Source organism: Pristiophorus japonicus, chromosome 6 (genome assembly GCF_044704955.1).
Source record: "Pristiophorus japonicus isolate sPriJap1 chromosome 6, sPriJap1.hap1, whole genome shotgun sequence".
Classification (NCBI taxonomy): domain Eukaryota; kingdom Metazoa; phylum Chordata; class Chondrichthyes; family Pristiophoridae; genus Pristiophorus; species Pristiophorus japonicus.
The window spans coordinates 155,509,651-155,537,060 of record NC_091982.1 but is presented as its reverse complement, the minus strand read 5'-3'; the positions used below and the strand labels follow the sequence as shown (position 1 = coordinate 155,537,060).

The window sequence follows — 27,410 nt, the reverse complement described above, 5'->3', positions numbered from 1 at the left end:
ATCTATCTATCTGTGATTTGAATACATTCAATGAGCTAGCCTCAACTGCTTCCCTGGACAGAGAATTCCACAGATTCACAACCCTCTGGGAGAAGAAATTCCTTCTCAACTCGGTTTTAAATTGGCTCCCCCATATTTTGAGGCTGTGCCCCCTAGTTCTAGTCTCCCCGACCAGTGGAAACAACCTCTCTGCCTCTATCTTGTCTATCCCTTTCATTATTTTAAATGTTTCTATAAGATCACCCCTCATCCTTCTGAACTCCAACGAGTAAAGACCCAGTCTACTCAATCTATCATCATAAGGTAACCCCCTCATCTCTGGAATCAGCCTAGTGAATCGTCTCTGTACCCCCTCCAAAGCCAGTATATCCTTCCTTAAGTAAGGTGACCAAAACTACACACAGTACTCCAGGTGCGGCCTCACCAATACCCTATACAGTTGCAGCAGGATCTCCCTGCTTTTGTACTCCATCCCTCTCGCAATGAAGGCCAACATTCCATTCGCCTTCCTGATTACCTGCTGCACCTGCAAACTAACTTTTTGGGATTCATCCAGGTCGGGTGGCACGGTTTAATGTTTTATGTTTCATAGGTAGACTCTAAAAGAGTTTCATGCACAAGGAGTGCCATCAGCCGGTCCAGGCAGCGGGCGGTCAAGGGGGTCGTTCAACCTGACTGCCTGCCTCTCTTCCGCTCTTACATCCGGTCCAGGGTGTCCTTGGAGATGGAGCACGCGGTGTCCACCGGTACGCTCGCGGCCTTCCGCGAGAGGTGGGCACCGGAGGGACTGGAGTGCATCATCACGCCCGGCAACCAAATTTTAATTTGATTTTACGTTTTAAAGTTTAATTTGTTTTAATTGCCGGTGCTTTTAGTGTCCCCCTCCCCTTTTATAGGGGGCACTGGAAAAAGGAAAATTTGATTTTAGTGCCCCAAAAAAAAACCCCAAAAAAGGAAAAAAAGAGGGCCTTGTAAATGTCTGGTGTGTCATCCAGGGCGGGTGGCACCGATTAATGTTTTTGTCTTGCAGGTAAACTCCAAAAAAAGTTTCATGCACAAGGATCCCCAGGTCCCTCTGCACCTCAGCATGTTGTAATTTCTCCCCATTCAAATAATATTCCCTTTTACTGTTTTTTTTTCCAAGGTGGATGACCTCACATTTTGATATTATATTCCATCTGCCAAACCTTAGCCCATTCGCTTAACCTATCTAAATCTCTTTGCAGCCTCTCTGTGTCCTCTGCACAACGCGCTTTCCCACTAATCTTTGTGTCGTCTGCAAATTTTGTTACTCTAACTCTGTCCCCTCTTCCAGGTCATCTATGTATATTGTAAACAGTTGTGGTCCCAGCACCGATCCCTGTGGCACACCACTAACCACCGATTTCCAACCCGAGCATGGAACTTGAGCATGGAATCTAGGCTGATACTCTCGTGCAGCGCTGAGGGAGTGCTGCACTGTCGGAGAAGCCATCTTTTGGATGAGACTTTAAACCTAGGCCCCATCTGCCTTCTTAAGGTGGACATAAAAGATCGCATAGTACAATTTCGAAGAAGAACCAGACTCCCTGGAGACCTGTGCAATATTTATCCCTCAACCAACATTACATTTGACCATTATCACATTGTTTGTGGGACCTTGCTGGGCGCAAACTGGCTTTCTTTGTGTTCCGGTATGTGCACATTGCTGGCAAGGCCAGCATTTATTGCCTATCTCTAATTGTCCTTGAGAAGGTGGTGGTGAGCCGCTTCTTGAACCGCTGCAGTCCGTGTGGTGAAGGTACTCCCACAGTGCTGTTGGGGAGGGAGTTCCAGGATTTTCACCCAGCGATGAAGGAACAACGATATACTTTCAAGTCAGGATGGTTTGTAACTTGGAGTGGAATTTACAGGTAATGGTGTTCCCATGCGCCTGTTGCCTTTGTCCTTCTAGGTGGTAGAGATCGCAGGTTTTGGAGGTGCTGCCGAAGAAACCGCGGTGAGCTGCTGCAGTGCATCTTGTAGACGGTACACACTGCAACCACGGTGCACCGGTGGTGGAGGGAGTGAATGTTGAAGGTGATGGATGGGGTACCAATCAAGCGGGTTGCTTTGTCCTGGATGCTGTTGAGCTTTTTGAGTGTTGTTGGAGCTGCACTCACCCAGGCAAGTGGAGAGTATTCCATCACCCTCCTGACTTGTGCCTTGTAGCTGGTGGAAAGATTTTGGGGAGTCAGGAGGAAAACCATAACCTTATTTAAAAAAGGAGGCAGACAAACAGCAGGAAACTATAGACCAGTTAGCCGAACATCTGTCGTTGGGAAAATGTTGGAGTCCATTGTTAAGGAAGCAGTAGCGGGATATTTGGAAAAGCATAATTCAATCAAGCAAAGTCAGCATGTTTGACAAATTTGCTGGAGTTCTTTGAGGATGTAACGAGCAGTGTGGATAAGGGGGAAGCAGTGGATGTGGTGTTCTTGGATTTCCAGAAGGCATTCAATAAGGTGCCACATAAGAGGTTACTGCACAAGATAAAAGTTCACGGGGTTGGGGGTAATATATTAACATGGATAGAAGATTGGCTAACTGACAGAAAACAGAGAGTCGGGATAAATGGGTCATTTTCCAGTTGGCAAACAGTAACTAGTGGGGTGCCGCAGGGATCGATGCTGGGTCCTCAACTATTTACAATCTATATTAATGACTTGGATGAAGGGACTGAGTAATGTAGCCAAATTTGCTGATGATACAAAGATGGGTGGGAAAGCAAATTGTGAGGAGGACACAAAAAATCTGCAAAGGGATATAGACAGGCTAATTCAGTGTGCAAAAATTTTGCAGATGGAATATAATGTGGGAAAATGTGAGGTTATCCACTTTGACAGAAAAAATAGAAAAACAAATTATAATTTAAAGGGAGAAAAATTGCAAAGTGCTGCAGTTCAGAGGGACCTGGGGGTCCTTGAGCATGAATCACAAAAAGTTAGTTTGCGGGTACAGCAAGTAATAAGAAAGGCAAATGGAATGTTGGCCTTTATTGCAAGGGGGAATAGAGTATAAAAGCAGAGAAGTCCTGCTACAACTGTACAGGGTATTGGTGAGGCCATACCTAGAGTACAGCGTTCAGTTTTGGTCTCCGTATTTAAGGAAGGATATACTTGCATTGGGGCTGTTCAGAGAAGGTTCACTAAGTTGATTCTGGAGATGAGGGGGTTAACTTATGAAGATAGGTTGCGTAGGTTGGGATTATACACATTGGAGTTCAGAAGAATGAGAGGTGGATCTTATCGAAACATATCTTCATCATCATATTCGATCCCTCGAATGAGAATGATTTGCTTCCACGTGAGTTCACAGATGGTTCAATGAAGGACCCGATGTGCCAGTCCTGAACTCCAATTGAGGGGGTGGAAGATGCCTGTACGTGGATTTTTTTAATGTGTGGTGACCGTTGCACATCAGCTACCACACAGGCTTGACAGAGCTAGGCCTTTATCCAGTGGCAAGGGTTAACCAGGACGACTGGAAACTTGCTTTGCTGCATGGACCTAGTGCACACATATATCGCAGTGTGGGCTGGTCCGTGCTGCCCCTGGGCCCTCGGCTCTTCTGGGCCTCGTACCCTCATTCGCCGCACTTCCGCCACGATCCCCCACAGCCCCTCCGCCACGAAACACTCGCCGCATTCCGCCACGATCCCCCGCCGCACCTCTCTGCCACAATCACCCACCAACTCTCAGCCACGATCCCTCATCACTCCTCGATCACTCGTCGCAAGTCCACCATGACCTTCCCGTTCCTCTGCTTTACCAGGGCTCCACTGAACACCGAAACATATAAGATAATGAGGGGACTCGACAAGGTGAATAGAGAGAGGATATTTCCGTTGAATATCAAGGGGAGGTGGTTAGACTCTCACTTGTTGGAGATGGTCATTGCCTGGCACTTGTGTGGCGTGAATGTTATTTGTCACTTATCAGCCCAAGCCTGAATGTTGTCCAGGTCTTGCTGCATGTGGGCATTGACTGCTTCATTATCTGAGGAATTGAGAATGGAACTGAACACTGTGCAATCATCAGTGAACATTCCCACTTCTGACCTTATGATGGAGGGAAGGTCATTGATGAAGCAGCTGAAGATGGTTGGGCCGAGGACACTGCCCTGAGGAACTCCTGCAGCGATGTCCTGGGGCTGGGATGATTGACCTCTAACCACCACAACCATCTTCCTTTGTGATAGGTATGACTCCAGCCAGTGGGGAGTTTTCCCCCTGATTCGCATTGGCTTCAATTTTACTAGGGCTCCTTGATGCCACACTCGGTCAAATTGATGTCACTCTCACGTCAACTCTGGAATTCAGCTCTTTTGTCCCCGAGATCATTACTGATCTGATCGTGGACTCAGCGCCACTTCCCTGACTGCTCCCCATAACCCTTTATTCCCTTAGCGCTCAAAAATCTGTCTATCTACGCCTTAAATCTATTCACTGACTGCAAAAGCTTCGATAGATATGTGAAAAGAAAAAGATTAGTGAAAACAAACATAGGTCCCTTGCAGTCAGATTCAGGTGAATTTATAATGGGTTACAAAGAAATGGTGGACCAGTTAAACAAGTACTTTGGTTCTGTCTTCACAAAGGAAGACACAAATAACCTTCTGGAAAGACTCGGGGACCAAGGGTTCAGTGAGAAGGAGGAACTGAAGGAAATCTTTATTCGGCGGGAAATGGTGTTAGGGAAATTGATGGGATTGAAGGCTGATAAATCCCGGGGCCTGATAGTCTGCATCCCAGAGTACTTAAGGAAGTAGCCCTAGAAATAGTGGATGCATTGGTGATCATTTTCCAACAGTCTATTGACTCTGGATCGGTTCCTATGGACTGGAGGGTAGCTAATGTAACACAACTTTTTAAGAAAGGAGGGAGAGAGAAAACAGGTAATTATAGACCGGTTAGCCTGACATCAGTAGTGGGGAAAATGTTGGAATCAATTATTAAAGATGAAATAGCAGCGCATTTGGAAAGCAGTGACGGGATCGGCCCAAGTTAGCATGGATTTATGAAAGGGAAATCCTGCTTGACAAATCGTCTGGAATTTTTTGAGGATGTTACTGGTAGAGTGGACAAGGGAAAACCAGTGGATATGGTATATTTGGACTTTCAAAAGGCTTTTGACAAGGTCCCACACAAGAGATTGGTGTGCAAAATTAAAGCACATGGTATTGGGGGTAATGTACTGATGTGGATAGAGAACTGGTTGGCAGACAGGAAGCAGAAAGTCGGGATAAACGGGTCCTTTTCAGAATGGCAGGCAGTGACTAGTGGGGCACCGCAGGGCTCAGTGCTGGGACCCCAGCTATTTACAATATATATTAATGATTTGGAAGAGGGAATTGAGTTTAATATCTCCAAGTTTGCAGATGACACTAAGCTGGGTGGCGGTGTGAGCTGTGAGGAGGACACTAAAAAGGCTGCAGAGTGACTTGGACAGGTTAGGTGTGTGGATAAATGCGTGGCAGACGCAGTATATTGTGGATAAATGTGAGGTTATTCACTTTGGCGGCAGATTAGGAAAATGGGAGTGCAGCGAGACCTGGGTGTCATGGTACATCAGTCATTGAAAGCTGGCATGCAGGTTCAGCAGGCAGTGAAGAAGGCAAATGGTATGTTGGCCTTCATAGCTAGGGTATTTGAGTATAGGGGCAGGGAGGTATTACTGCAGTTGTACAGGGCCTTAGTGAGGCCTCACCTGCAATATTGTGTTCATTTTAGGTCTCCTAATCTGAGGAAGGACGTTCTTGCTATTGAGGGAGTGCAGCGAAGGTTCACCAGACTGATTCCCGGGATGGCAGGACTGACATATGAGGAGAGACTGGATCGACTGGGCCTGTATTCACTGGAGTTTAGAAGAATGAGAGGGCATCTCATACAAACATATAAAATTCTGATGGGACTGGATAGGTTAGAGGCAGGAAGCATGTTCCCGATGTTGGGGAAGTCCAGAACCAGGGGACATAGTCTAAGGATAAGGGGTAAGCCATTTAGGACTGAGATGAGGAGAAACTTCTTCACTCAGAGAGTTGTTAACCTGTGGAATTCCCTGCCACAGAGAGTTGTTGATGCCAGTTCATTGGATATATTCAAGGGGGAGTTGGATGTGGTCCTTACGGATAAGGGGATCAAGGGGTATGGAGAGAAAGCAGGAAAGGGATACTGAGGTGAATGATCCCCCATGATCTTGTTGAATGCTGGTACAGGCTCGAAAGGCCTACTCCTGCACCTATTTTCTATGTTTCTATGTCCATGTTTGGTCGAAGGCTGTAATGAGGTCTGAGTGGTCCTGGCACACCCCAAACTGAGCATTGGTGAGGAAGTTATTGGTGAGTAAGTGTTGCTTGATAGCACTGTCAACGACACCTTCCATCACATTGCTGACGATTGAGAGTTGACTGATGAGGCGGTAATTTGTCAGATTGGATTTGTCCTGCTTTATGTGGACAGGTCATACCTTGGCAATTTTCCACATTGATGGGTAGATGTCAGTGTTGTAGATGTACTGGAACAGCTTGGCTAGAGGCACAGCTAGTTCTGGAGCACAAGTCTTCAGCACGACAACCGGGATGTTATCAGGGGTCCATAGCCTTGCTGTATCCAGTGCGCTCAGCCGTTTCTTGATATCATGTGGAGTGAATCAAATTGGCTGAAGACCGGCTTCTGTGATGGTGGGGACCTCAAGAGGAGGCTGATATGGATCATCCACTCAGCCCTTCAGGCAGAAGATGGTTGCAAAGCTTCAACCTTGTCTTTTGCACTTGCGTGCTGGGCTCTGCCATCATTGAGGGTGGGGATATACATGGAGCCTACTTCTCCTATTAGTTGTTTAATTGTCTGCTACTTAGCATACATGTAGTCCTGTGTTGCAGCTTCCCCAGGCTGGTACCTCAATTTTAGGTCCCCTGGCATGATGATAGAATGAGGAATATTGTGGTGCTGCTGATGGCCCACAGTGACTTACGGATGTCTAGCTTTGAGCTACTCGATCAGTTCTGAATTTATCCTATTTAGCATAGTGGTAGTGCCACACAACACAATGGAGGTGTCTTTAGTGTGAAGAGGGGACTTCATCTCTGCACTGACTGTGCAGTGATCACTGCTACCAATGTTGTCATGGACAGATGCATCTGTGATAGGTAGATTGGTAAGGACGAGGTCAAGTAAGTTCTTCCCTTGTGTTGGTTCTCATAGCGCCTGCCGCAGGCCCAGTCTGGCAGCTATGTCCTTTAGGGCTCGGTCAGTAATGGTGCTACCGAGCCACTCTTGGTGATGGACATTGAAGTCCCCCACCCAGAGTACATTCTGAGCCCTTGCTGCCCTCAGTGCTTCTTCCAAATGGTGTTTAACATGGAGGAGTACTGATTCATCAGCTGAGGGAGGGCGGTAGGTGGTAATCAGCAGGAGGTTTTCTTGCCCATGCTTGGCCTGAAGCCCTGAGACTTCATGGTGTCCGGAGTCAGTGTTGAGGACTCCCAGGGCCACTCTTTCCCGACTATATACCACTGTGCTGCCACCTCGGGTGGGTCTATCCTGCCGGTGGGACAGGATATACCCAGGGATGGTGATGGAGAAGTCTGGGACACTGGCTGAAAGGTATGATTCTGTGACTATGACTATGTCAGGTTGTCGCTTGATTAGGCTGTGGGACATCTCTCCCAATTTTGGCACAAGTTCCCAGATGTTGATGAGAAGGATTTTGCAGGGTTGACTGGGCTGGATGTGTTGTTGTCGTGTCCAAAGCTGGTGCCGAGATCGATGGCGGGTCGTCCGTCCCGTTTTATTCTTATTATTTTTCCTCCTAGCGGTTTGTTGCAACTGAGTAGCTTGCTAGGCCACTTCAGAGGGTAGTTAAGAGTCAACCACATTGCTGCGGGTCTGGAGTCACATGTAGGCCAGACCAGGTAAGGACAACAGATTTCCTTGCCTAAAGGACATTAGTGAACCAGATGGGTTTTTACGACAATCCGGTAATTTCATGGTCACCGTTAGTGATATTTGCTTTTTATTCCATGTTTCCCAAATTACAACAGAGACTACACTTCAAAAATACTTCATTGGTTGTAAAGCGCTTTGGGACATCCTGAGGTTGTGAAAGTCGCTATAGAAGTGCAAGATTTCTTTTTCAAACGTGACCATGGAGGAAGGCCCCAGTGCCAGCTGAGGCTAGGGTCACCCACTCTGATTGGATGTTACCCTGGATGTTTTAATCACATGACCTCCTGCCTCCAAACCCGAGCCACGCGCCAACCTCATTGGTCGCCCGACAAGACCAGCCTTGCTTCCCCAGGGCCAATTGGAAAGTGAGTAGGCTCTTTGTTACCCAATGGAATGATTCTTGCCTGTCAGTCAAACTGCCTTTTTCCCCATCCCCAACATTTGTATAACTAATAAACAAATGTCCAAAGAAAATGAAAAAAAAAGATAACTATTTTTAAATGTCCCCTGTGATTTTTCTCCCGATTGTTGCTCAGAGCAGTGTCCTGGAGATGAAGCTTCAATTGCTGGAGATTCCGGGGCACTCCTAGTGGGTTGGCAACCCCTAGCTGAAGCCAAGATCCAAACCCAGCTCTCCCATGTCCACGATGCAGGCTGTGAATGAATGGGACATTGCTGGGTGATGGGAAAAAACTAACAGCAAAATGTGGCAGAAGACCAACATTTGTATTCACTCAAGTCAATGTTCAGACCAGAAGCTTGCGAAGTATCCAAGAAGAGTTTGCACTGAACTTAGTCTACATGCCAAAACATGACCTGCCGTGTTTCCAGAATTTTCTGCAATCATTTTAGGTTTGCAGTTTTTCTCCTTGTCCACGCAGCTAAGGGACCAGAGTCAGGGTATCGTTTCAGTTCAGAGATAAGATTGAGCAAAACTATTGTTCGAATAATGACTGTGTATAAAGTGAGTAATGTCGTCCGAGTTCATGAGTATAAAACGGTAGAGTTCAGAGTAGCCAATTAAACACTGCAGAGCGTGAGAAGCCCAGTGAGTTAAGACACTCTCATCTGAAGGACTTAGTTTGACTCCAGCTCAGACTGGGAGGGACCTTTACTCTTGTATTTGCATCTCCCGTTAACATCCCCGGGGGGGATATAACGGAGCACAAGCAATTTCTCGGCCTGGGCAGCGACTGTGAAATTCTGCGGGAGGTAGCGGAGGCGCAAACTGGTAGCGCCTGGCTCCTGACGTCATCGGCGTGCGCAGCGACCCGTTTTCGCCCCGAAGCGGAACTTCAGTAGTGGCCAGTGAGGCGGCCGCGGGCATTGTCCATGCCAGCCCCGTGGCCCGCAAGCCAGGACACACTCTGCTTGCAGGGCCAACATTTTGTTTTTCCATGGCCGACATCCTGGTCACGGCCTTGCCTTGTGGAATTGGCGGGGTCCATGCCGCCATGTTGCAGCCCGGCACTCCGCTTCTGAACCGAGTTGCTGCCACGGCACCCCGCTCCCCGGTGGAGAAGTGCTGGGCCCTTGCCCCATTGCAGAGTTCGCAGCGTGCCTACCCCTTTAACGGAAGGGTACCGGGCAGCGCTATGCACGCTTCGTGTAGCGCTGGTAATTTCCTGCAGTTAGCGCCCCAGTCCCTCTCCCGAGAGGAAATGGAGCGCATGACATTGTGTCCACTTCCTCTCGGGGGTGAAAACCCCAATTTTGCTGCCGGGGCAGGACCTCTGCACCAGGCAGAGCAAGTCCCGCCTCGCCTCGGTTACTGCCTGCAAACGAGGCGCGACCGAATATCGGCCCCAAAGCCTTTGCCTTTCAACCCAGTTGGTCACTTTGTGTTTCTGGTTCCTTCTGCAGGAGCGGGATAGGTGCCAATTCAGGAAGGGTGATGCCTGCAACCTGCCTACAGATCTGGGAACCTTTGGCTGTGTACTGGCAGGGAACCTGATCTGTCGCCTACCTGACCCCTTTGCGTTCTTCCACAGACTCCCGGGGCTAGTGGCCCTAGGTGGAATTCTTGTCATTACATCACCGTACACCTGGCTGGAGGAGTTCACACCAAAGGTAAAATTATCTGCTTCCAGTTTGAAACCTTCAGGTTACAGGGCCTGCTATGTATCCAGTGTAATTCTGTATGATCAAATGTCTTGGAAAGTGCCAGGACTATAATCATTTAACTGATTGCCTTAATTAAACAGATGATCCATTCACGCTGTGAAGAAATATTGAACAGTTCCTCCTACTCCCTGTCCCTAAAAGATGTATTGGGACCAGCAGCAATGAGCCACTCTTAATGTCAGATGCAGCTGGTGTTAGACCGAGGGTGGATCTCTGTAATGTCTCTATTAGAAACATAGAAAAATAGAAAATAGGTACAGGAGTAGGCCATTCGGCCCTTCAAGTCTGCACCACCATTCAATAAGATCATGGCTGATCATTACCTCAGTATCCCTTTCCTCCTTTCTCTCCATACCCCTTGATCCCTTTAGCCGTAAGGGCCATATCTAACTCCCTATTAAATATATTCAATGAACTGACATCAACACCTCTCTGCGGCAGGGAATTCCAGAGGTTAACAACTCTCTGAGTGAAGAAGTTTCTCCTCATCTCAGTCCTAAATGGCCTACCCCTTATCCTAAGACTATGTCCCCTGGTTCTGGACTTCCCCAACATCAGGAACATTCTACCCGCATCTAACCTGTCCAGTCCCGTCAGAATCTTATATGTTTATATGAGATCCCCTCTCATCCTTCTAAACTCCAATGTATAAAGGCCCAGTTGATCCAGTCTCTCCTCATATGTCAGTCCAGCCATCCCGGGAATCAGTCTGGTGAACCTTCGCTGCACTCCCTCAATAGCAAGAACGTTCTTCCTCAGATTAGGAGACCAAAACTGAACACAATATTCCAGGTGAGGCCTCACCAAAGCCCTGTACAACTGCAGTAAGACCTCCCTGCTCCTATACTCAAATCCTCTCGCTCTGAAGGCCAACATACCATTTGCCCTCTTCACCGCCTGCTGTACCTGCATGCCAACCTTCAATGACTGATGAACCATGACACCCAGGTCGGGTTGCACTCCCCTTTTCCTAATCTGCTGCCATTCAGATAATATTCTGTCTTCACATTTTTGCCCCCAAAGTGGATAACCTCACATTTATCCACATTATACTGCATCTGCCATGCATTTGCCCACTCACCTAACGTGTCCAAGTCACCCTGCAGCCTCTGAGCGTCTCCCTCACAGCTCACACCGCCACCCAGCTTAGTGTCATCTGCAAACTTGGAGATATTACACTCAATTCCTTCATCTAAATCATTGTATTGTAATATTGTAAATATTGCAAAAAGCTGTGTTCCCAGCACTGAGCTCTGCGGCACTACACTAGTCAATGCCTGCCATTCTGAAAAGGACCAGTTTATCCCGACTCTCTGCTTCCTGTCTGCCAACCAGTTCTCTATCCACATCAGTATATTACCCCCAATACCATGTGTTTTGATTTTGCAACCAATCTCTTGTGTGGGACCTTGTCAAAAGCCTTTTGAAAGTCCAAATATCTACTGGTTTTCCCTTGTCCACTCTGCTAGTTACATCCTCAAAAAATTCCAGAAGATTTGTCAAGCATGATTTCCCCTTCATAAATCCATGCTGACTTAGACCGATCCTGACACTGCTTTTGAAATGCGCTGCTATTTCATCTTTAATGATTGATTCCAACATTTTCCCCACTACTGATGTCAGGCTAACCAGTCTATAATTACCCGCTTTCTCTCTCCATCCCTTTTTAAAAAGTTGTGTTACATTCGCTACCCTCCAGTCCATAGGAACTGACCCTGAGTCGATAGACTGTTGGAAAATGATCACCAATGCATCCACTATCTCTCGGGCCACTTCCTTAAGTACTCTGGGATGCAGACTATCAGGCCCCGGGGATTTAGCGGCCCTCAATCCCATCAATTTCCCGAACACAATTTCCCGCCTAATAAGGATATCCTTCAGTTCCTCCTTCTCACTAGCCCCTCAGTCCCTTAGTACTTACGAAAGATTATTTGTGTCTTCCTTCGTGAAGACAGAACCAAAGTATTCGTTCAATTGCTCTGCCAATTCTTTGTTCCCCATTATAAATTCACCTGAATCCGACTGCAAGGGACCTACATTTGTCTTCACATATCCATAGAAGCTTTTGCAGTCAGTTTTTATGTTCCCAGCAAGCTTCTTCTCATTCTCTATTTTCCCCCTCTTAATTAAACCCTTTGTCCTCTGCTGAATTCTAAATTTGTCCAAGTCCCCAGGTTTGCTGCTTTTTCTGGCCAATTTATATGCCTCTTCCTTGGATTTAACACTATCCTTAATTTCCCTTGTTAGCCACGGTTGAGTCACCTTCCCCGTTTTAATTTTACTCCAGACAGGGATGTTCAATTGCTGAAGTTCATCCATGTGATCTTTCAATGTTTGCCATTGCCTATCCACTGTCAACCCTTTAAGTATCATTTGCCAGTCTATTCTAGCCAATTCATGCCTTAAACCATCGAAGTTATCTTGTCTTGAGTTCAGGACCCTCGTTTCTGAATTAACTGTGTCACTCTCCATCTTAATTAAGAATTCTACCATCCTACAGAGCCTTCAGGCTTGTCTTTCTAACACACTTTGCCTCTTTAGAATTTTACTGTAATGTGGCCCTTTTTGTTTTTTGTCTTAGGTTTCTCTGCCCGACACTTTTACTTTTCTTCTTTCTATCTTTTGCTTCTGCCACCATTCTAATTCCCTCCGTCTACCTGTATAGGTTCCCATCCCCCTGCCATATCAGTTTAACTCCTCCCCAACAGCACTAGCAAACACTCCCCCTAGGACATTGGTTCCGGTCCTGCCCAGGTGCAGACCGTCCGATTTGTACTGGTCCCACCTTCCCCCAAAACCAGTTCCAATGTCCCAAGAATTTGAATCCCTCCCTTCTGCACCACTTCTCAAGCCACGTATTCATCTGAGCTATCCTGCAATTCCTACTCTGACTAGCACGTGGCACTGGTAGCAATCCTGAGATTACTACACTTGAGATCCTACTTTTTAATTTAGCTCCTAGCTCCCGATATTCATCTTGTAGGACATCATCACGTTTTTTACCTATATCGTTGGTACCTATATGCACCACGACAACTGGCTGTTCATCCTCCCTTTTCAGAATGCCCTGCCCCGCTCCGAGACATCCTTGACCCTTGCACCAGGGAGGCAACATACCATCCTGGAGTCTCGGATGCGTCCGCAGAAACGTCCATCGTAACATCTATTTAGACCGAGGGTGGATCTCTGTTTTTAGGAATTTAAGGAAGCAGCCTCAGACTTCAGCAGCATACTGACACCTATATAACTGTAAGCAATCCCGAGCATTCTCCAAGAAACTAGATAGTTCATTGGACCACCTGGGAACCTTTTCAGTTTCACGTTCAAACATTGTAGCTTGAGCGAACTGTCCTGCTGGCTCTAAGCTAATCGTAAAGGTGTTTGGCAGTATTTGGCCTTGCCCAGCAGAGCTCTGCTTACCTGACCAGAGAACAAAGCAGAAGCAGAAGTATAATTCAGCAGTGCCATCTGTAAGCTGGTACAGCACTTGCCTTAAAGCATCAACTCTGTACACAGCACCATTGTGTAAACTACCAGAAGCCGCCAAGAGCCACCAAACAGATGTGAACAGTCGGAGCCACTAATAGTGTGTCTGCCTGATTAATTTGGTCACTTGCATTTCAATCATAATTTTTTTTCTTTCCACAGTCACTGTGGTTGGGTGGGTACAAGGATGGCTCCGGCAAGGAGGTACGAGGGTTTGATACGATGAAGCGAATCTTCTCTCCACACTTTGAGCTGGTGGCCGAGAAGGACGAACCCATCCTGATCCGTGAGACGGCACGCGAGCACCAGTGGACGGTGGCTCACATGACCATATGGAGAAGGGGAACCGTCTAGAATTCTGCAGCTATCTTTGCTCACAACGGTCCAACACTTTGGCTTGGCAAAACAGGATAGACAAACTAGTTTGTTTTTAATTTAAAGAAGCAAAAAATTAACATGGAAGTAACATTAATACACAGCAGTAAAGTAGGAGGACACAGGCAGTCCAATAGCTAGCCAGATAACATCAAGAAAAGGGCCCTCTTGATCACCCCAACCATCAATTGGCAAGTAATGACACAGAGGTCCTCTGTACCCAATGTTCCTCTTCATCCCCTTGGCATCACCTCCTCTCACTAATTCCCACCTGCACTGCGAGGGAACCTGCAAATCCTCCTGAAATAATGCACCATATCTGGAACAGTATCATCAATTACCGGAACAGACTTCAGCCCCTCCCTGAAAGGAATGCCCAAATTGCCTAGATTCTAGAGCGGTCACAGCAGATCGGAAGATAGATATTTTCAAGGCTGAGATAAATAGATTTTTGGAGTCAGGGGAATCAAGGGATATGAAGATCGGGCGGGAAAGTGGAGATGAGGTCGATGATCAGCCATGATTTTATTGAATGACGGAGCAGGCTCGAGGGGCCGTATGGCCTTCTCCTGCTCCTATTTCTTATGTTATATGTTCTTAGACTTAGATCAGGTTGTGCGCCATCAATGTTTCAGAGTGAAGGTTTGCTGTATTTTGAATGATGGAGCTGTATTCTGGAATCTGCCATTGGTGACATGGCATATACAGTACATGAATAAGGATTGAATCAATAAAAGTTTCACACTGCCTTTCAAACATGTCCTTCTTTAACTAACTGCAGAATAGAAAATGAAGACTACAATTTGAGATTCAATAAAGTTGTCCAAAGCGAGAATGTGTAACCTCCGAATCAGTCACATGACGTTGGGTAAATGTCACATGACTTGGTCGGGTCCGTGATCACCATCTCGTGGTGGTGGGGTTCCAAACACTTGTAGCACACTGGCTACCAATGCGGAGGAACAATCAACAAAGCCAATCGGATGGTGAACTACACACAGCCAAAACAGTCAGAGGAGGTCGTGCTCAAACTTTATAGTGCTTTGGTCAGACCGCAAGTTGAATACTGCAACTGGTTCTCCTCACCGAGAAACAAGACCGGTAGCTGGAGCTAGTACATAAGAGCCACAAGGCTGATGCCTGTATCAGGGGGCTGAGTTATGAAGAAAGACGGAAGAAACTTGATCTTTTCAGCCTGGATAGGAGGCGGCCAAGAGATAATTTTTGATATAAATAAGATTGTTAAGGATGCAGAGAAAGTTAATCCAGAATATTATATTAAACTGTGAGAACATAACTCAGAGACAAAGGTACAGACTAATAAGGGTACTTTTCGGAAAGATTTGGGAAATTATTCACAGAGTACTCAATGTATGGAATAAACTTCCAGCTAGAACAGCAAAAGCTCAGGAATCATTGAAGAAACAACTGGATGCTTCAAGGGGAGGATGTTAGGATCTATTGCAAGGATGAATCAAGATGGGCCAAATGGCCTTCCTCATCAATAATTATTGGTAGGGTCAAAAACAGTCAATGGCTATGGTCAACTACTGCTGTAAGCATTGGACACACCTGTCTAGCTATGGGCGTTCATTTGACTGCTGTCATATGAAGCCTCTTTATCTTTGAGGTCATGACCTGATCAATAATTGCCTTGCCAGAGTCTTTCATGTCCTTGCCCCCTGACCTCAAATGATAGGGCCATAGGCTCAAGCAGGCTACGCTTTCAACTGGCCTGTTCACCTCCGGGTCTACCTGTCTTTCCAATTCTGCAGCCAAAACTTGCTTGTACTCCAGGATCATCCTGGAAGGCAATCCCATGTTTTTACCCTCCATGCCTAAAATTGTCCTCCGAAACTCTTCTCCTGCCCACTCCCTCTGCTCAGCTCTCTCTGCCTCCCTAGTCCTCCTGCCTCTCACCCCAGCCCACACATTTTGCAGTCTCTTCCCCTGTAATGCATGCACCTGTCAGTATGCTCACAGGTTTTTGGAGCTCTTGCTAGACCTTGTGGCGCAATGTTAGCGTGATTGACTCCAAATTAAAAGGATGCATGTTCAAATCACGTCAAGGTCGTAGTTATTTCAATGTTATTTGTCCAAAATTAATATTTACTCCTTCGGGAGCCGGCACTTCACAACTTGAGCCGCCTCGGGGAAATCGCCTCCATGCCTTTCAGTTCTGCGCGGAGGGGTTTCCTGTACGGGCTACTCCTGCACACTCTCAACCTTGCCATCCTCGTTTGCCGTTCGGACACGCCATGGCACAACATCTTACCGTCCGGCGGAGGCGGGGGTCCCCGATGGAGTGCACTCTATGCGGGAGTCCTCCCACTATTTATCGGGGACTTGGCCTGGAGGGTGGTACATGGAGCAGTTCCATGCAACAAATTTTTAAGCCGATTCACGGGCTCCCAGGCCGCCTGCAATTTCTGCGGTCTGGAAGAGTCCGTGTTCCATGTTTTTATGGAGTGTGCGAGGTTGCAGCCCCTGTTTCATTATTTAAAGGGGCTGCTCCTCAATTTCTGGCTGCACTTCAGTGCCACACTCCTGATCTTTGGGCACCCTGTGCGGAGGGGAGCGGGTAGGTCCGAGGGCCTCCTCGTAGGACTGCTTCTGGGCACGGCCAAGAGTGCCATCAGCCGGTCCAGGCAGCGGGCGGTCGAGGGGGTCGTTCAGCCTGACTGCCTGCCTCTCTTCCACGCCTACATCTGGGCCAGGGTGTCTTTAGAGATGGAGCACGCGGTGTCCACCGGTACGCTCGCGGCCTTCCGCGAGAGGTGGGCGCCGGAGGGACTGGAGTGCATCATCACCCCCGGCAACCAAATTTTAATTTGACTTTATATGTTTTAAAGTTTAATTTGTTTTAATTGCCGGGTTTTTAGTGTCCCCCTCCCCTTTTATAGGGGGCACTTGTAAAATATACGATTTTAATGCCCAAAAAAAAACAAAAACAAAACTACAAAAATACAAAAAAAACAAAATAAAAACGGGCATTGGAAAATGTTTGGAGTGGCCCCCCAGATTGGGGAGTACTTGATTTAAATGTTTTATTTTGTCTCCTCTAAAAGAGTTGTAGAGCTCTTGCTAGACCTTGTGGCGCAATGTTAGCGTGATTGACTCCAAATTAAAAGGATGCATGTTCAAATCACGTCACGGTTGCTGTTATTTCAATGTTATTCGTCCAAAATTAATATTTACTTCCTCGGGAGCCGGCACTTCACAACTTGAGCCACCTCGGGGAAATCGCCTCCATGCCTTTCAGTTCTGTGCGGAGGGGTTTCCTGTACGGGCTGCTCCTGCACACTCTCAACCTTGCCATCCTCGTCTGCCGTCCGGACACGCCATGGCACAACATCTTACCGTCCGGAGGAGGCGGGGGTCCCTGATGGAGTGCACTCTACGCGGGAGTCCTCCCACTATTTATCGGGGACTTGGCCTGGAGGATGGTGCACGCAGTCCCGTGCAACAAATTTTTAAACCGGTTCACGGGCTCCCAGGCCGCCTGCAATTTCTGCGGTCTGGAAGAGCCCGTGTTCCATGTTTTTATTGAGTGTGCGAGGTTCCAGCCCCTGTTTCATTATTTAAAGGGGCTGCTCCTCAATTTCTGGTTGCACTTCAGTGCCACACTCCTGATCTTTGGGCATCCTTTGCGGAGGGGAGCGGGTAGGTCAGAGGGCCTCCTCATAGGACTGCTCCTGGGCACGGCCATCAGCCGGTCCAGGCAGCGGGCGGTCGAGGGGGTCGTTCAGCCCAACTGCCTGCCTCTCTTCCGCGCGTACATCCGCGCCAGGGTGTCCTTGGAGATGGAGCACGCGGTGTCCACCGGTACGCTCGCGGCCTTCTGCGAGAGGTGGGCGCCGGAGGGACTGGAGTGCATCGTTACCCCCGGCAACCAAATTTTAATTTGATTTTATATGTTTTAAAGTTGAATTTGTTTTAATTGCTGGATTTTTAGTGTCCCCCTCCCCTTGTACAATTTGGGTTTTAGTGCCAAAAAACCCCACAAAATAAAACGAAAAAATAACACAAAAAAAAGGCACTTGTAAACTGTTTGGAGAGGCATAGAAACATAGAAAATAGGTGCAGGAGTAGGCCATTTGGCCCTTCGAGCCTACGCCACCATTCAATAAGATCATGGCAGATCATTCCTTCAGTACCCCTTTCCTGCTTTCTCTCCTGCAATGTCTGTAAGCTTGTAATGTCTGTAGCTCCACACTGTGGATGTGGACGTATTGTGTACTGCAATTGCAGAGTTAATAATTAAACAGAAGCAGGCAATTTCGGAGACTTACGAGAGGGCTGACTGCCATGTTAGGAAGCTGTGTGTGTTGTGCTCTGTGAATATATCACATTTGGCGACGGAAGATAGGATTTTTCGGATGATTTAAAGCTTAAATTTTGTTGGTGAAGGATTCAGCCAGCCGACAGAGAGACTTTGGAAGTTTCTGTCTTTGGAAAAAAGCTACAAAATCTGAGTTAAAATACAGAACACAGTGTGAACAGCTAGAGATTAAAATGGCATGTGTATTGGGACATTTGGGTGAATATCGACACGACTGGGAACGTTTTAAAGCATATGTGGATCGGCTAGAAATGTATTTCATTGCAAATAACATAATCGAAGTTCCAGACAATGCAGTCCAGAACCGGGCTGTGTTGGAACGAAAGAAAGCGATCTTCTTATCAGTGGCGGGTCCAGCATTATACGAAACCCTTGTAAATCTGCTTGTGCCTGACGAGGAAAAGTACATAACGCTTAAAGAGATTTTAACGAAGCTGGAGCAGCACTATAACCCCAAACCGTTTAAAATTGCTGAAAGCTATCGTTTCAGGATTCAGAATCAAAAGGCTGAGGTAAGTATCAGTGATTACATCATTGCATTAAAAAAGCTATCAATGCACTGTAATTTTGGAAACTTTCAAAACCGAACATTACGGGATCGTTTTGTTTGTGGGGTGAAAAATCATGCGATCAGAAGGAAGTTATTGATGACGGATGATTTGACTTTTGAGATTGCTTGTCAGACAGCAAGGTCGATGGGCATGGCTGAACAATATTCCCGAGAATTAAATAATAATTACAGTCGTCAGTCAACCGAGGTAAATCACCTGCAGGTTCAAAGTAAAATACGGTGGGGGCCCAAAGTCTCAGAATCTGGAAATTCTAACAGAGCGTCAAAGTCGTGCTATAGGTGCCTGGGACAACACATTGCTCAAAGTTGTCCATACGTGAAGGCAGAGTGTTTCTTCTGCAGAAAGACTGGGCATCTTGCAAAGGCATGCCGACTGAAGGGTCAACCAGTTTTTAAAGCTATGAGTAGAAATCCCAAGAGACTACATAACATGGAAGAACAACAACAGGACGAAGAGATGTTAGAGTTACACATCATCAGGAGCACGAGGTTAACGGACAGTGATTCGGAAAGCATCAAAATCCACATAGATGTTGCGGGATTCAAGATACCAATAGAAATTGACACGGGTGCATCCGTGAGTGTAGTACCGGAGTCACTGTACCTCGACAAATTGTGTGATTTCCAACTGGAGAAATCCAAGATAGAGCTGTGAGGCTACTCAGGAGAGAAAATTCCTGTGGTAGGTCGTATCACCGTACTGGTGAAATATAAAGATCAATTTCAGAACTTTCCTTTAATAGTAGTGAAAGGAGACAAGCCGGCCTTATTCGGAAGAAATTGGTTGAGCTCACTGAAGCTGGATTGGAGTAAGATTTTCTGTGTGGAAGAGAGATTTTCATCAACGGATGAAGTTATCAAGAAGGTATTCTGCGAAACGGGCAGTCCGATCCAAGGCTTCAAGGCGAGTGTCAGGGTACAGAAGGACGCTAGATTGGTTTACTACAAGCCACGTTCCGTACCATATGCACTCAAGGAGAAAGTTGAGCAAGAACTCAAAAGACGAGAGACTGAGAACATTATTTCTAAGATAGATCCATGTAATTGGGCTAGACCCATTGTTGTTGTACCTAAGTCCGATGGTAAGGTAAGATTGTGTGGTGATTATAAAGTAACTGTAAACCAGGTTCTAAAGAGTAATGGCTCCAATACATTGCCGAATATAGAGGATTTGTTCACAACACTGACAGGTGGTCAGATCTTCTCAAAACTGGATCTTACGAATGCTTACTTACAGCTTGAACTAGATGAGGAGTCCAAGTCATGTTTGACTATAAATACTCATCTAGGCCTATATCAATTTAATAGGCTACCGTTTGGAGTGTCTTCTGCCCCTGCCATATTCCAAGGGGTGATGAACCAGATTTTGCAAGGTATTGAAGGGGTAGTATGTTATTTGGATGACATACTAATTTCAGCACCAAATAGGCAAATTCAAAATAACATTTTGAATGAAGTCCTCAAACAGCTAGAGAAGCACAGAGTACAAGTGTCTGCTCATAAGTGTGAGTTATTTAAAAACTCAGTGGAATACTTAGGGTACAGAGTAGAAAGATGGTTTACATTCAACCATGGAAAAATTGGATGCAATTAGAAATGAACCCACTCCCAGGAATGTCACTGAACTTCGTTCATTCTTGGGTCTTTTGAACTATTATGGGAAGTTCCTACCAAATTTGGCTACAGTATTGCATCCACTGAATGAACTTTTGAAAAAACAGGTCCATTGGCAGTGGTCAAAAGAATGCGATACAGCATTCAAGGAGTGTAAAAGCAAATTGGTAGAGAGCACCATGTTAGTTCACTATGACATATCTAAGGAGATTAGGCGAGCATGTGATGCCTCGACGTATGGAGTTGGGGCAATAATCTCTCATGTATTAAGTAGTGGGGAGGAGAGACCAATTGCTTTTGCTTCACGCACTCTTAGTGCCAGAATAATTATGTGCAAATTGAAAGGGAAGCTTTGGCATTAATTTTTGGGGTCAAGAAGTTTCACAAATACTTGTATGGTCGTAAGTTTACCATCGTTACGGACCATAAGCCCTTAACAGCAATCCTCCATCCAAAGTCCCCAGTTCCAACATTAGCTGCAGCCCAAATGCGGAGATGGGCTTTGATTTTGTCAGCATATACATATGATATTGAATACAATCAGCTGATCACAGTAATGCTGATGCAATGTCTAGATTGCCTTCCCCATCACAAGTTACACCCGATAGGGAAGAAGTATTTTATTTTTCATACATTGATGAACTCCCAGTCACAGCTCAAGAGATTGGTAGAGCAACCAAATGTGACCCAGTGATGTCAAAGATGTATGAGTATATTGCAAATGGATGGCCAAACCAGGTAACAGACAAAGATACACACCCATTCTTCATTCGTAGGAATGAATTATCAGTGGATAAAGATTGCATCATGTGGGGTGCAAGAGTGGTTATACCAAATAAATTCAGGTCCAAATTATTAGGAGATCTCCATCACCAGCACCTGGGAATGTGCTTGACCAAGAGTTTTGCACGCAGTTATCTATGGTGGTCAGGTCTTGATAAAGATATAGAGACATCGTGAGTCAGTGTACGACATGTCAATCGGTAAGCAAGCAACCACCACCAGTACCATTACAGCCATGGAAAGGCCTCCCAGGGTGTGGCAAAGGCTACATATTGATTTTGCTGAGTTAGAAGGACAACAATTGTTCATTGTGATTGATAGCCATTCGAAGTGGGTTGAGGTGTTTCCAATGTGGAAAATAACAAGTAAAACATTGGACATTTTACGAAAATTATTTTCTTCATTTGGCCTCCCTGATGAAATTGTTTCAGATAATGGACCACAATTTCGTTTCGAAGAATTTGCACAATTTACAAGCAAAAATGGTGTGAAACATACCAAGGTTCCACCATACCATCCTGCTTCAAATGGTGCAGCAGAGTGCACTGTACAAATTGTAAAACGTGCCCTCATAAAATCCAAATCCAAGGAAACGACAGTTGTCATTGGATCACAAATTGGCTAATTTTTGGATTATATATCGAAATACTCCTCATGAAACTACTGGTAGAACACCAGCAGAGTTGTTTCTTAAACGACAGACAAAAATCAGATTCTCGTTGTTAAAGCCAAATTTGGCACAGTCCGTAGAAGAGACACAATTAAGACAGAAAGAGAATCATGATAGAGGTAGAGTAAAAGAGAGAAGTGTGAAATTAAATCAGAAGGTGAGAGTGAAGAACCATCACCATAAATGGTTAAAGTGGTTACCAGGAAGAGTGGTGAAGATATGTGGTCCTCGCACATATTTGGTCAAGATGTTTGATAATGGACAGGTTAGGTTAGTTCATATTGATCATATTTTAACTACAGACATGGAAGGAGTTGAAGGTGGGAATGATTCAATAATTTCTGACTCATCAGATAGTTTTGATATACCAGTAGCAAATCCTAAATCCAATGTTCTGGAAACAAATCCAGGAGAGAATCAGAATGAAAGTCTGAGTCCGAGTCAGGAAAACAAAGAGCCTCAACTTAGAGTGAGTTCAAATGAAAATCAAGGAAATTCCGTGGAGGAAAACGTTCCTCAGGATGAGCCTCGAATGAGTTTAGATTCGACACCAGGTTTGGAAGGTTCTGTTCGAAAGCGAAGGTATTATCTTCGAAACAGAAAACAAGTGGTAAAGTTAAATTTGTAAATATGGAAAAAAAAAGTTGATATCCTGTGTTATGTATAAACATGAAACAGGCAATTCTGGAGACTTCCGAGAGAGCTGCCTGCCATGTTCGGAAGCTGTGTGTGCTGTGCTCTGTGAATATATCACATCTCCATATCCCTTGATCCCTTTAGCCATAAGGGCCATATCTAACTCCCTCTTGAATATATCCAATGAACTGGCACCAACAACTCTCTGCGGCAGGGAATTCCACAGGTTAACAACTCTCTGAGTAAATAAATTTCTCCTCATCTCAGTCCTAAATGGCCTGTCCCATATCCTAAGACTGCATCCCCTGGTTCTGGACTTCCCCAACATCGGGAACATTCTACCCGCATCTAACCTGTCCAGCCCCGTCAGAATCTTATATATTTCTATGAGATTCCCTCTCATCCTTCTAAGCTCCAGTGTATAAAGGCCCAGTTGATCCAGTCTCTCCTCATATGTCAGTCTAGCCATCCCGGGAATCAGTCTGGTGAACCTTCGCTGTACTCCCTCAATAGCAAGAACGTTCTTCCTCAGATTAGGAGACCAAAATTGAACACAATATTCCAGGTGAGGCCATGTACAACTGCAGTAAGACTTCCCTGCTCCTATCCTCAAATCCCCTAGCTATGAAGGCCAACATACCATTTGCCTTCTTCACTGTCTGCTGTACCTGCATGCTAACTTTCAACGACTGATGAACCATGATACCCAGGTCTCGCTGCACCTCGTCTTTTCCTAATCTGCCGCCATTCAGATAATATTCTGCCTTCGTGTTTTTACCCCCAAAATGGATAACCTCACATTTATCCACATTATACTGCATCTGCCATGCATTTGCCCACTCGTCTAACCTGTCCACTTCAACCTGCAGCCTCTTAGAGTCCACCTCACAGCTCACACCACAACTCAGTTTAGTGTCATCTGTAAACTTCGAGATATTACACTCGATTCCATCCTCTAGATCATTAATATAGATTGTAAAGAGCTGAGGTCCCAGTACTGAGCCCTGCGGCACTCCACTCATCACTGCCTGCCATTCTGAAAAGGACCCGTTTATCCTGACTCTCTGTTTCCTGTCTGCCAATCAGTTCTCGATCCACATCAGTACATTATCCCCAATACCATGTGTTTTGATTTTGCACACCAATCTCTTGTGTGGGACCTTGTCAAAAGCCTTTTGAAAGTCCAAATACGCCACATACACTGGTTCTCCCTTGTCCACTCTACTAGTTACATCCTCAAAAAATTCCAGAAGATTTGTCAAGCATGATTTCCCTTTCATAAATCCATGCTGACTTGGATCAATCCTGGCACTGCTATTTCATCCTTAATGATTGATTCCAACGTTTTCCCCACTACTGATGTCAGGCTAACCGTTCTATAATTACCAGTTTTTTCTCTCCCTCCTTTTTTAAAAAGTGGTGTTATATTAGCTACCCTCCAGTCTATAGGGACTGATCCAGAGTCGATACACTGCTGGAAAATGATCACCAATGCATCCACTATTTCTAGGGCCACTTCTTTAAGTACTCTGGGATGTAAACTATCAGGCCCCGGGGATTTATCAGCCTTCAATCCTATCAATTTCCCTAACACAATTTCCCGCCTAATAAGGATATCCTTCAGTTCCTCCCTCTCACTAGACCCTCATTCCCCTAGTCCATCCGGAAGGTTATTTATGTCTTCCTTCGTGAAGACAGAACCAAAGTATTTGTTCAATTGGTCTGCCATTTCTTTGTTCCCCATTATAAATTCACCTGAATCCGACTGCAAGGGACCTACGTTTGTCTTCACTAATCTTTTTCTCTTTACATATCTATAGAAGCTTTTGCAATCAGTTTTTATGTTCTTGGCAAACTTCCTCTTGTACTCTATTTTCCCCTCTTAATTAAACCCTTTGTCTTCCTCTGCTTAATTGTAAATTTCTCCCAGTCCTCGGGTTTGCTGCTTTTTCTGGCTAATTTATATGCCTCTTCCTTGGATTTAACACTATCCTTAATTTCCCTTGTTAGCCACGGTTGAGCCACCTTTCCCGTTTTATTTTTACTCTAGACAGGGATGTACAATTGTTGAAGGTCATCCATATGATCTTGAAAGGTTTGCCATTGCCTATCCACCGTCAAGCCTTTAAGTATCATTTGCCAGTCTAATCTAGCCAATTCGTGCCTCATACCGTCAAAGTTACCTTTCCTTAAGTTCTGGACCCTAGTTTCTGAATTAACTTTGTCACTCTCCAACCTAATAAAGAATGCTACCATGTTTTGGTCACTCTTCCCCAAGGGGCCTCGCACAACAAGATTGCTAATTAGTCCCTTCTCATTACACATCACCCAGTCTAGGATGGCTAGCTCCCTAGTTGGTTCCGAAACATATTGGTCTAGAAAACCATTCCTAATACACTCCAGGAAATCCTCCTCCACCACATTGCTACCAGTTTGGTTAGCCCAATCAATATGTAGATTAAAGTCGCCCATGATAACTGCTGTACCTTTATTGCACACATCCCTTATTTCTTGTTTGATGCTGTCCCCAACCTCACGACTACTATTTGCTGGTCTGTACACAATTCCCACTAGCTTCTTTTGCCCTTTGGTATTCCGTAGCTCCACCCATACCGATTCCACATCATCCAAGCTAATATCCTTCCTTACAATTGTATTAATTTCCTCTTTAACCAGCAACGTCACCCAGCCTCCTTTTCCTTACTGTCTATCCTTCCTAAATGTTGAATACCCCTGGATGTTGAGTTCCCAGCCTTGGTCACCCTGGAGCCATGTCTCCAGATCCATTAACTGTTATCTGCGCAGTTAATTCGCCCACCTTATTCCGAATACTCCTCGCATTGAGGCACAGAGCCTTCAGGCTTGTCTTTTTAATACACTTTGCCCCTTTAGAATTTTACTGTAATGTGGCCCTTTTTGTTTTTTGCCTTGGGTTTCACTGCCCTCTACTTTTACTATTCTCCTTTCTATCTTTTGCTTCTGAATCCATTTTATTTCCCTCTGTTTCCCTGGATAGGTTCCCATCGCCCTGCCATATTGTTTAACTCCTCCCCAACAGCACTAGCAAACAGTCCCCCTAGGACATTGGTTCCGGTCCTGCCCAGGTGCAGACTGTCCAGTTTGTTCTGGTCCCACCTCTCCCAGAACCGCTTCCAATGTCCCAGGAATTTGAATCCCTCCCTTCTGCACCACTGCTCAAGCCACATATTCATCTGAGCTATCCTGCGATTCTTACTCTGACTAGCATATGGCGCTGATAGCAATCCCGAGATTACTACTTTTGGGTCCTACTTTTTAATTTAACTCCTAGCTCCCTAAATTCGTCTCGTAGGACCTCATCCCATTTTTTACCGATATCGTTGGTACCAATGTGCACCACGACAACTGGCTGTTCACCCTCCCTTTCCAGAATGTCCTGCACCGCTCCGAGACATCCTTGACCCTTGCACCAGGGAGGCATCCTGGAGTCTCGGTTGCGGACGCAGAAATGCCTATCTATTCCCCTTACAATTGAATCCCCTATCACTATCGCTCTCCCACTCTTTTTCCAGCCCTCCTGTGCAGCAGAGCCAGCCACGGTGCCATGAACTTGGCTGCTGCTGCTCTCCCCTGATGAGTCATCTCCATCAATAGTACCCAAAGCAGTGTATCTGTTTTGCAGGGGGATGACTGCAGGGGACCCCTGCATTACCTTCCTTGCACTGCTCTTCCTGTTGGTCTTCCATTCCCAATCTGGCTGCGTACCCTTTACTTGCGGTAAGACCAACTCGCTAAACATGCTATTCACGTCATTCTCAGCATCGTAGATGCTCCAGAGTGAATCCACCCTCAACTCCAGTGCCACAATGTGGTCCGTCAGGAGCTGGAGGAGGATACACTTCCCGCACACGTAGTCGTCAGGGACACTGGAGGCGTCCCTGACTTCCCACGTAGTATAGGAGGAACATAACCAATGTCCGAACTCTCCTGCCATCTAACTGGCCAACAACAATGCTAAAAGGTTACTTGCTGATAAAAAAAAAGGAAAAACTACTTACCAATCACCAGCCAATCACTTATCCCCTTGGCTGTGAAGTCACCTTTCGATTTCGTTCTACTTCTTTTCTGCCTTTTCTCCTTGCTGCAGCTGCACCGGTAGGCCTCTCCAACCGACCCTGGAACTCCCGCCTCTCTTCGACACTCCTCCGCCGACTCTGGGCCTTTTGTGGACCTCTCGAACCAACCCCAGAACTCCTGCCTCTCCTCGACACTCCTCCGCTGACTCTGGGCCTTTTGCAGGCCTCTCGAACTGACCCCGGAATTCCCGCCTCTCCTCAACAGGAGTGTTCCCCCCTTTAATAAGGGGCACTTGATTTAATGTTTATTTATTGGTTTGCAACAAAAAAGTTATGGAGCTCTTGCGCTGTGAGTGGCTTAGCCAGTTACGTGATGTTCACAAAACTCAATAAAACCCCAGCCAGTTGGGTTCAGGGGATCCGCGATGAGGCAGGTGGTTGTGAGCCTGGTGGATGAACTGGTAACATGTAGTGTGACTTGTCATGTATTCAACTGTCATTGTAATCCATGTATAAACTGACCTAAGTTGTACACCGTGAGAACACTGACCACTAGGTGGTGAACTTGTGGGAGACACTCCTAACCTGGACTTTCAGGTATAAAAGGGGAAGTTCCACCCACCTTCATCACTTCAGTGCTGGAATAAAGGTTACTGGTCACATAGTGGCCTTCTCTCAAGTATGGGCCTCATGTGCATTTGTACTGTATAGTAAGGACATATCATTGGCGACGAGAAACTGGGATTTAAACCACGCGAGCATGGCCACTAGCAGCACAGACGAGAGGT

General features: G+C 46.0%; 2 protein-coding genes across 3 annotated transcripts in view; one reads left to right on the top strand and one right to left on the bottom strand.

Annotated features, from left to right (window-relative positions):
* Positions 1-14,700, top strand: part of LOC139265260 (uncharacterized) — a 44,715-nt gene extending 30,015 nt beyond the window's left edge. The window contains exons 3-4 of the mRNA XM_070882199.1: positions 9,830-10,036; positions 13,739-14,700. Coding sequence (XP_070738300.1) covers positions 9,830-10,036; positions 13,739-13,930 — 399 coding nt within the window. The 3' untranslated portion in view covers positions 13,931-14,700. The remainder of the gene's footprint in view (positions 1-9,829; positions 10,037-13,738) is intronic.
* kif1aa (kinesin family member 1Aa) overlaps positions 1-27,410 on the bottom strand; it is a 511,950-nt gene that overhangs the window by 399,504 nt on the left and 85,036 nt on the right. The gene's annotated exons all lie outside the window — the stretch shown is intronic.